At 34.8% G+C, this 11,795-nt stretch overlaps 1 protein-coding gene across 1 annotated transcript in view; it reads left to right on the forward strand.

Moving 5' to 3' along the window:
- mri (BTB/POZ domain-containing protein mrityu) overlaps positions 1-11,182 on the forward strand; it is a 39,888-nt gene extending 28,706 nt beyond the window's left edge. The window contains exons 7-8 of the mRNA XM_081727934.1: positions 2,151-2,398; positions 6,992-11,182. Coding sequence (XP_081584060.1) covers positions 2,151-2,398; positions 6,992-7,204 — 461 coding nt within the window. The 3' untranslated portion in view covers positions 7,205-11,182. The remainder of the gene's footprint in view (positions 1-2,150; positions 2,399-6,991) is intronic.
- The last annotated feature ends 613 nt before the right edge of the window (positions 11,183-11,795 follow it).

An 11,795-nucleotide genomic window follows, 5' to 3' on the forward strand; every position in this document is an offset into this window, starting at 1 on the left:
AATGCACAGTTTTTATAACTTAGTCATGTGAAAAACAGTGTAATCACTATCTAGAAAGCGCTCACATAACTAATTTATTAAAAATTGGAAGACATAAAATTATAACAGCATAACTAGAAAAACGAACAACTGTGAGCATTCGCTGAGTGATCTTGCAGGAAACAACGTAAATACCAGGAAACTTCTGATTTCATTGTTATTCTAGCATCTCTTAATAAACCTAAAACCCCTTTAGTTTATCAATTAAAAAAGAAACTTTAGTTAAAAGTTATTCCGTTTAACAAAAATCAAGTGCAAGTGATCTAAATTTTAAAAAATTAAAAGGATCAACAAAACCTACTTTTTAAAAAATCTATACAGTATAAAAATATATAGATAGTAAAACCTCGTTAATCTGGACAGACAGAATGCAGTTTCTAATGTAGCTAGATGTCAACAATCGCATTCATCACATTGCTACTAAACGGTTAAGAATACTGTACTGTATTTGTCCATTGTTAGCAAATACAACACATGTATATAATACAATTGATAGCACACTGCAGTACAGTAATAGTATATGTATTTTGGCCTATGCTCAGTAAGTGCATCATAATAGACGTGTTTTGTTGCTGTAACCAGAGTTTTAATTTACTTTTTTAAGCTTATTTCAGTTAATTCGGACTTTCGTTAATTCAGTCAGCGTATCCACCCCCACCCCGGATTAGTCCAAATTAACAAGGTTTTACTGTACTAATCTCTGATAATGAGCTTGGAACAAAAGAACTGGAATTCCGAAAAAGGAATAGAAAATTGATTAATTAATTACCAGAAAATAGTTGAAAAAAATTACACACGCTATCAACGTTTTAACAAAAGTTCTTATAGTGTAGTTGCTGCTTGATTTAATAGAATGCATATTAAATAGATAGACAAACTGTGTATGTGGAAAGATTTATATATTCCTTACTTCGTAACTAAATACTAAATCCGTAAGGCGAAGGTCAGTTGTTGGTGTGGGTATATCCAACCTAATACCTGGTTGTGGCAATTCAGTTACACCGTGAACTTGCGTAAGGACAAAGTGAACATGGGACCTCCTTACACGCCAGTCGTAAGGGCATGTGCTGTAAGAGCTCAAACTGGGATCAAATGCCGCTGCAGCGGGGCGGAAGATATGCTAGGCCTGTGGTGAGGGTGTCGTGACTACGTGGACAGTGCAACGGTGGTTTAACAAGTTTAAGGACTGTGACGAAACATTCGAAGACCCACTACGCGCTGGAAGACCAACACATGTACAAAATGAAAATCTACAGGCGGCAATTGAGCACAGTGACCAGACATGTGAGGAACTGGGATTACAATTCAATGTGAGTGGAGAAATCATTTGGCATCGCCAGTTCAAATCTCTAATAGAGGTGCAGAATGCTCGCTTTACGGCCCACGAAGTTCTACCGCAATGGAATCCATAGCCTTCCAGAACGTTGGTAGAATGTCGTCAATGCTGATGGGGAATAATTTGATCTTCCAGGTACGTCTTAGGTGACATGGTGGGTGAAAAAGCGACAGAACTTTCTTGATTACTTTTATACATACGGTCTAGTCTGAAAAATATAAATGTCAGATAAATGTACCCGATATACAAATGCGTCAGGATACTTTATACCAACTACTACTACAAAAAAGTTTCGTGTAGTTTCCAATATGTGAATTTCTACTTCCAATCCAATTTTCGGTAAGTACATTCATTAGATGAAATAACAGTATAGAGCGAGGCAAGGTCAGTGATATTTTAAAAATCAACACTTCTAACGCGACAAAGTTGACTGCAGTATCAGGATGTCATTTTCTTGAATGCTGACATGGCCAGACTCCTAGCAGGCAACAATCATACAACTATATTGCTGTGCATGGTAAACACATTTTGCGAGTTAGTACAGACGAACACAATGTAACAAGACTATTAGCACATGATCAAAGACAAGTTTGACTGCTGTTAAATCAGCGGATACAGACAGCTGAAAAACACTGGATACAAACAATGTAGTGAGCCCGTGCCAAATTAAGATCTTTATTACATGCCGTACTTTTATATTGTATCATGGTTTTCCCATATATACTGCTTTATAAAAGTACAGTATAATATGTTGTTTTCTCTTATTTTTTTCCAGCTGTTAATAGCACTGCCATGTATCGGTTTTTCAAATACATTGAAAATCGAGATGTAGCGAAACAAGTAATGAAAGAACGTGGCCTTAAGAAGATTCGCCTTGGCATAGAAGGGTATCCAACGTACAAAGAGAAGATCAAGAAGCGAGCTGGTGGGAGAGCGGAGGTTATATACAACTACGTGCAACGACCGTTTATTCACATGTCTTGGGAGAAAGAAGAAGCTAAAAGTAGACATGTTGATTTTCAAGTAAGTAGGCTTGTTATTTGTGCTATAAAGTTATTGATAGGGTTACTACATTCTGAAATGCCAAAAATGCGGACATACTTCTAGGCAAGTCTCTTTGATATAAATACGTGGAATTTCACGTTTTTCATTAGTGTATTATACTATTGATATACGAGGTATATTCAAAAAGTATCGAATCTTTGGTTGGCAAAAATACATTTATTGATTTGGAAATCCGAAACATTAATCCTCTTCAAAATAATCTCCGTGGTAATGCACACGCTTCTTCCAGCGCTCCTGCCGTTGTTGGAAACACTTCCGTAACGTAGTTTTTGGAATGGTGAGCAACCGTGCCGTCGCATTCTGCATGATGTCTTCTCTTGACTCAAATTGGGTCCCTTTTAGTTGCATTTTCAGCTTGGGAAATAACCAAAGGTCACACGGAACCATGTCAGGTGAGCGGGGAGCCTGACGACACACAGGAATGTTATGTTTGGTGATGAAAACCTGAGTCAAATTTCACAGACACACTCCTTATGTTCAAATTCTCGTTCAAAATTGAATGTATCTCAGATTGAATGGTTTCCGCTTGGATATCGCCAAGCTTTTTGGCAAAATTTGGTGCAATATCACTGCTCAAGTTTTTCTGTCATTTTACAAAAAAGTGAAATCCAACGATCGCTCACTACACGTCTTCACTCTTTGGCTGACTGACGCTTTCTGCGGGCAGGAAAAAAAAAAAAAATCATGAGTGCGCATAGTGTTCGCTCTACATCTACACTGAAGAAAGTCTCCCACACTTCTTTGGTTTACGCGGGGAAAAAATAAGGTTCGATACTTTTTGAACACACCTCATATAATGTACACACTTTTTGAACACACCTCACACATGAACATTAACAAGAAATCTGTTCTTCTCACCTGATCGACATGCTGAAAGCATATAAGGACAATTTTAAAAAATAGAATAGGGTTGTGCCTAGATTTAACCACTTAAATATTTAAATATGACAATATGTTCACAAAACAGTAGCATAACAAAGCTCGGCAGAAAGACCTCTAAGAACAGATACAGAAGGGACATAATCACAGACGCGATTCACTACAAGAGCTATTGCCATACTAATATTTTAGTCCCTGCATTCCTCATTAAGTGTTGTTATCAAAACGATAGATGAAATTAGGAAGACAATAAATTTGAGCTTAGAAAATTGGGAAAATTAAGGAATTTCGAAAAACTGATCTGGACAAAATTTTTTACTCATATCCGCATAAATGCAAACATATGGTAAATGAATGGTCCTTAATAGTAAGTGAATTAAGGCTGCCACATTCATTCCACAAAATGAGGTTACACTTCCGATATTGAGTCCAATTCTGTTAAAATGCTCTTTTCTAAATCTAATCCAGATTTTTTCGCAACTCATTCGCTTAACTTTAAATTCTTTATCAATACTGGAATTCAGTATTTTTCATTGCCCAAGCTTTTCATTATGAAGGTAAATAAATGAAGTATCCAGATTTTCTTTAATTACGAAATGATTTATCAAAGTTTCTTGATGTTAATTAAATAAATTTCCTACTGGTACCTGAAATAGACATGACACCTCAAAAGCGAGTTCAGTAGATTGGCAGTTCACAGAAATGCCTTGCACCAATTTCTCGACAAATCCTTAGTGATAACAATAAGTAAAATAGTGATTCTAGAGTTTATCTTCAGATGGTTACAGACTGATACGATAGGATGCATATTTAATAACTGTAAATAAAAACTCGTTCCTGAAAACATCCAAAAGACATACAGTTTCGAGGTATCTGTATGAAACTTCCTGCTACATAAGACATGATATATGAAATGAGTTTGCTCGTCCTGTAGATTAAAAATAACGAAGTGAATTTAAATGTTGATAGTATGATTTTTTTCTCTTCTGATTTTGTGTGTAGTAAAGTCCGTAGTATGTATGTAAAAACGTAATAGACGACCTTGAACTGAACGATCACATGATTTCATACATGTAGTTTTCTTCGGATCTTCCTAGAATGATGTGAGGAGTGCCTTAAAACATATACACAGATGTTATGTCTTTTAGATGCTTTTAGACAACGAGAATTATCATTTACAGGTTGTTTGTTTGGAGTTCAGTGTTCTTTGACAGTATCGAGGTAATATGAGACGTGGACCTACAGCTTAACATGGGATCCGAACCACATAAGCCCTCTCATCGCGGATCGAACTCGGATTTTCCGAGTCTGTGGCGCGTATGTTAACCACGTAACCACGAAGGATTGGATAAATCCTCCTTTTGTGGTAAGATTACCATAGGGGCCGCGGTGGCTCAGTGGTAGAGCGTTCACCTCTGGTGCTTGGGGTCCCGGGTTCGATCCCAGCCCCCGCCAAGTGAACTTTGTGGTGGACAAACACCGTGTGTGTGAGTTTTCTCGGGGTTCTCCCGTTTCCTCCCACGTTCTTCATTCCACCATTTCATTCATTACTCATCATCACCTTTAGCCTAACCGGCATAACCGTGGGACGTAAAACTTAAAAATTTCATTTAATTTCAAGATTACCATCTGTCTTTGTATGCGGTAGAAATAAACTACCATATACAAAGGAAACTGAAGCAAACTACAGTCAGTTAAGTAGAAGCGTGTACTGCATAACTAGTCGTTGGTATCACATACGCTCTAATTCTTTAATGAGTCAGTAGAGGGAACCGTTGCGTTTTTACGAAAGATTCAGTTGGCCTTCAATTTTTGCCAGAGAAACACGTAAATCGCCATGAGTGCCGCATACGCGTCGCTCTACGAGGCTGTGTTCCTCTTTAATCACCCAAAAGGTCCAAAATTGTCTTATGCAGCGGCTGCTAAGTACATGAGGAAGTCGACATCATTTGTCCGTAAGTGGGTTGAGCGATATAAAAAGACAAAAAGTGTTGACGACTTGCCGGAACGTGGCTCGACAGGCAAAGTAATACCTAAAATCGAAAAGCAGATCCTGAACTTGTTTTTGCGGAATCCGACCATAATGTTGCGTCAAGGAGCATCTAAATTGAAACCCAAAAAAAAAAAAAAAAAAAAAGTGTTGATATATCTCATGTAGCTATACGAACCCATCTGCAAGCGCATGGCATCAAATGGCGCACTTCGATACAGAAACCTTTGTTAGGTGAAAAGCGCATGAAGAAGAGACTCGCTTGGGCAAAGGACAGTATCGACCGAGGTTGGAGCAATGTAATTTTTACTGACGAAGCTTCGATTTAGGGTCACGTTATCGTCCCATGAGCTTGGTCATCTTCCACCAACAGGTTAGTGCAGCGGACTGTTAAACATCAATAAAAATTCATCTTTGGGGCTGCTTTTCACAATTGAGTTTTGGAAAGTTGCATCTTTTTTACCTACAACCTAAATGTTCCGAAAATGCTTAAAATTTATAAGCTTTGTTGCACTGCTGAACGTTGGTTCATTCAAAAAACGAAGATTGGATCCTGCAGGAGGACAACGATCCGAAACATCGCAACAAGCTTTGTTCTGAGTGAAAGAAGCAGTCTGGCATCGAGACACTTGATTGGCCCTCGCAGTCACAGGACGCAAATCCTATCGAAAATATGTGAGCATACATCAAGCACAAGTTCATGGAAGAAAATTATTTACTTTGAAGCAACTAATGCAAGAAATTCCTCGCATTTAGAAGTTCTTGCCAAATGGATACGCCGTGATCTTGGTCGAAAGCATGCCTCTCAGGTGTCAGGCAATCATCGACGCTGATGGTGATTGGACAACCTTTTGACAGGATTGCATCTTTGTTCTAATCTTGTATAATGTACTCATGTATTTAAAAAAGATTTTGAATAAATATTTCTGTGCATAAACCCGAACACGCTCTTACATAACTGACTGTATGGAATCGAACATTATATTAGAAAATTTAGGAATTACAGAGACAGAAAATTTTTAATACATCTGAACTAAGCTCACACAACCAGCAGTACATAATCTCATAAACAGTAACAATCAAAACAGCATAGAATGAATGTATAACGATATCTTTGCCCATAGTTCTAAATATTTAATCTTTGTAATATAACTACACACTGTATATAATTCCAATGATTACACACCAGTTTCACTTGTGTATATTAGTTATATATTTTCGATTACAATACTAATTAGTTCACAGTAATTTGATATATGCGTCTTTTATATATGGCTTATCTGCTTGTTCTATATGTTAATTATATATGTACAATTATTTAACAACCAAACTGTTGCCTTAGTAACGAGATCAATTTCGTCACAAAACAATACACAAACACCTCTACTTTAATAACCGAAAAATGTACAGCAAAATCAACATTTTCATGACAATTTTTTTTCTTCTTCTGTAATGTGTCTAGTGCCTTTTGAAATAGCACCTTTGCCCAGAATATTAAATAATATGGAATAAATGCATAAATATACACGTTATCGTTGTAAATGAACATTGTATATGTTTATGGCTTTCGTAAGCTAAACCATTATTCGTTTTGTCTGGTGATATATTCATACATTATATATATATATTTAACATTATTTTATATTGTATATTTATCACATTTACTCTTTGTTCTGTTTCAGTGTGTGAAGTCTAAATCTGTAACTAATTTAGCTGAGGCAACTGCAGATCCGGCTTTGGAGACCGCTGGCAATCCTGTCCCTCCGGTAGCTGCTGATCCTGCATTTTTAGGATCTGAACTAGAGGAAGGAGCGGTCGGAGGCGTCATCGCTCCTCACCCATCAGCTAACGAGCCGTATCCCGAAGTCCAATTACCTCCAGAGGACATACCTTAAAGAAAATTTTAGAATATCAGATTACGTCGATTTTTCAGGAATGTGAGCTTAGAGGAGCCACAAGAGACGCGAGGGATATTTCAGGAGAGAAAAAGCATGCCTTTTTACATTTAAAAAGAAAGAAAGAAAAAGCCAGTCTCTTGATTCAATCTCCAATCTTCTTTCCATCTTATGAAATATTGATGTCGCTTACCAAGAGTATTCGTCTTATTGGTGGGCTGAGATTGTGTAATTCCATGCAGTGCTTTTGAAAACATTTACAGCGGTGTAATAATCTACAAAGGAGGGAATTTTTTTCCATGAGCTACAGCTGCAATTTGCATATCTACCAGTGAGCTGGTACAATTATTGTATTCATTTAGTTGTACCGCATGTGTACTACAAGTAAAAAGTCTGTCAAGTGTTTCGAGATATGAATTTAATTAATATATGTTATAAATATTATATATAAGTATGTTATTCAGACATCCATCCATTTTAATATAAAATTTCATATTTGTACAGATTATATTAATGTATTGATGTTGGACATTTTAAAATGCCGGTGAACGCTCTGATCTTTTATTTGAATGCTTTTTTCATCATGTCGCAATTTCCAACTTTCGTCACAGCTTTTGGATATCTAAATGTTTTTAAATACGTTTATAAATATTTATTTGCTTCCAGTGTTGCTAGTTTGAGGATGATGTAACTGATAAAGCCGTCTCTTATTGAGTACCATGTGATATATTGTGCGAATTACGTGAATATGCGTAGTATATTTTGACAGCGTAAATGGTGGAGTGAGGTAAGTATTTGTGCAGCTACTGAATAACTTACGATAAGAAATGTATAAAAATAAGTCTTCAAAAATTGTTTTCAGTATCTTGAAATTTCCGAGTACAATTCAAGTTTCGTGGTAATGAAATTAAAGCAATTTTTTCTCTCCGTACTTTTTTTTTCTTTCTTTAATCGTCTACATCGTACGTACAATAATCCTATATGGTAGAAACATTTGGTCTGTTTTGGTCTATATCATGTCACATTGAATAGAGCATTTTTGTACCGGTTTAATTTTCGTAATCATGTGTAATGAAATGTTATGCAAGATATACCAGTCAAGAAACTAAATATTCAAAACCATTTAGAAGAGAGTATAATGAAATTAAACCTTTAGAAGGAAAAATAATATATAAAATATTTTTTGTAACAAGATTTTGGATCTGTATAAAGGTGATGATAAATAGTTGATCATGTGCTGATTGTATCAAAATAATATTTTCAGAAGAATAAAAGTCATTGCATCTTCGAGATGCTAAGCGTAGATATGTAATTTTCTTCTCTCTCTATTTTTCTTTTAAAGGAATCTTAAATATATAAATTAATATGAACCTACAAACAGGTTAATGGTGCATAATTAAAGAATAAAGTCAGCACACCTAGCATGTTCTTGTTATTTTGTTTATCAGAAATATTTCGACACCTTTCAAGAACCGCTGGTGAGTCTGTCAGACCAAATGCCTCCTAGAAGTAGATTAAGTTACCGACATATTAAATTGAAACACTAACACTGGAAAAATCAGGCACCTAACTCTCTGGATTAGATATTGGTACCGGTACATAAGCTGATCAACGCAACAAAAAACAAATATTTTTGCTGTGTGTTCAAAGTTCCATCACCATTGGCTTTATTCTTTTATTATACATAATTACATATTATACAAAATGAAAACTTTAACTCTTTAGGGTAATTGTGCGTTGGATTCCTGTACGACGTTTAAAAAAAAAATCATGGTAACTCCATGTTCTTCAGGTGTTTTTGTTGTCGTTATATTATGTTCCAGTACAGACTATAAATTCTGGTAAAGTTGATAATGGCAAGAGTGACTTCCTTATTTGTAGTTCGAATTATTGTAGGTTGCCCGACAAATATTATACGTTCGTCGAAAACAAACAGATATTTGGATATTGTAAAGAAAAAAAAAGTTAGATTTATCAAATTATCATGAAAAATAGCACCATATTAACGTTATTGATAGAATGAACTGTAAGCTTATATCATATACCCGTTTTACACTACTGCTTTCTGCATTGTAAAATTTCGATAAAGGAGAAAGTATGTGACATGGTTGGGAATTGTTCCAGTAAGATGATCATAGTGTTACCATTGCCAAAAGCCGGCCGTTTCCTACCATTTTGAATCATTTCTGATGGGAAACTGTAATTAAAATAATAATAATAATAATAAAATAAAAAATAAAAGCACCATATGATAATGTACATCAGATCGGCGTTGTAAGTTGTTAGCAATAGAGGATGGTTGAATACGATACAAACAAGGTAGACAAATATTATGCTTCGGTTACATAATGCAATTGTAGAATATGTTGCAATGATGCTCTAGGCTGTCACTATTCATCAGATTGCGTTGCAGACAATGTAACAACACAAGCGATATCATAACATTTCCGCAGCATTTTAAATACAAATTTCAGAATAGAATAATTGAAGACCGCGGTGCAAGAAGGGGACAGCTCCAAATCTCTATTTGGTTCAGGATTGGAAAAAAAAATGTTAAAAATCAATTGAATTTACTTTAGACTCAAAACATCTTCTGAAGAAAGGTGCTATTGTAGGGTTAAAACCTTCCTTTACATAAAGTTTGGAAGCTAAAGTAAAACAAATTGATTCTTAATATGTTTTGTGTGTTTTAAACTTGCACCGAAATCTTCAGTTGAGAAAATACTATTGTTTTTAAATCAAATTAATTTATATTAATATTTTATTTCTGATTTAGTCCAATTTCTGTTGAAACTATTTTCCCAAGATACCACTAGTTGCCAAATTTTAATAAATTAGTTAAACAACCTCTTCTATTAGATAGTCAATTACACCTGTCACCAGGGATTTAACATCGTGACATTCTACCGTCTTTTTCGAAGGGCAGAATACCAGCTGTTATTGTTTATTACAACTCCATTAAAGACAGTTACATTTTTTTCTTTTTTCATGTTTTGAAGTGGTTGCGTTTATATATCCCGATACTAGTTAAGTTTTGTAGTTGTCAGTTACTACAGTCGAATTTAATTAAACATTTATTCTATAATCAAGAAAGTTGTACAGTAATTATCATAACAGTTAACATCTCTAACAGGCCATTGGCCACAGTTTGAGAAGTGTTCATTCATTATGTACTCCCCTAAGCACTTCATTATGACGTCGATAATGGCTTTAATATCAAGTTGTCGTTTCCTTTTGCTCCTTCCTAGTTTTCCTTTCGTATCTGCTAGAATGTCTTTCGGACCACAGTATTCTGAAATTGTCCTTATTATTGTATTTTATTCCTCCTAATTCCCGCTACTCTTGATTTTTTCTACTTTTTTTTAATAGTACTTTGTCATTGGTTTTATTCATGCACTGTGGAAAAGGAATGAATAAAAGTATAAACCGAAAAAGGAGCGTATTATTACACGAAAGTCATTTTAACAAAGTTACAATTTACCTTTTTTGAAAAGTACTTGCCAGTTTTTATATTCTATACTCCCTGCTAGTGTTCTCTAGAATAGGAAAGGTTTTTGTATTTGATTATTTTAAAAGTAATAGTTGCTTTTAAATATGTACTTTTCTTTTTGAAAATTTCGATTTAGCTCCGTTTTTTTTGTACAAATGCTCTTTCTCGTTCGCGGTTATTCATGTATAAAAATAACTTTTTATTATAATTGAAAACAGCTACTCTTATTGTGATCATGTTGAGACAATTATATAAGTTAAGAAAAAGTTCAGCTTATAAAAATATAACCAACTTCTTTTTTCGTTACCATTCTGTGGTGATGTTGCCTAACAACTGTTGTAAGTTCGTGTGAGTACAGAATAGCCTTCTCTGCATTCCCTCCGGTTTTAACCGCAGCATCAGTATTCGTAATACTGACAGTTAATAAACCAAAGTATTCTGCTAAGAGTAGTTGTGATTGTAATTACAACAAATGGGATCAAAAATAAGCCAGAGAAGAAAAAAATAATTGACTACTTTCAGAGTCAACACAATTCTTGAAACAAGAATTGTATTTCTCAAACACAAAAGATAGCTTTCTTGAGAAGTCCATAAGATAGTTCTAGTGTAGCAGAACGAGAGGGATATGAATCAGACAAAAACGCAGTAGAAATTTTCGTTTAAAGAATTGTTCATGTCTCTGACGGTACTATTTTGTTGTATTAATTTCAAGTTTGATCACCAGTAAATATTATTTTCGTTCTTCCGATAGGTAGTGTAAGTTACTCGGTTTTTTTTTTCCTTCCTTTTATTAGAAAGAGATGAGTTTTACACGACTAGTTAGTTTAAAATGTTTATGTAGCTTTTAGAATAAAGACTTAAAAACGTCCAAGGCTTAAGGAAAAGAAAATAATTGTAATAGTTTAGCATGAATGAACATACTTACGTTCTTTCTAAGGCTTTTATGCATATATGGGCAGTTTTTCAATTGTTTCTCTTGTATTTTGAAAGTAAGTGTGAGAAAGAAGAAAATGTTTTTCAGGTTTATCCGAACTCCGCTATCATTATTACATATATTGCTGTTTCTTATGAATTAGTTTCATTTTTCCAATCATCGCTCAT

This window comes from Thermobia domestica, chromosome 10 (assembly GCF_964235325.1).
Source record: "Thermobia domestica chromosome 10, izTheDome1.hap1.1, whole genome shotgun sequence".
NCBI lineage: Eukaryota > Metazoa > Arthropoda > Insecta > Zygentoma > Lepismatidae > Thermobia > Thermobia domestica.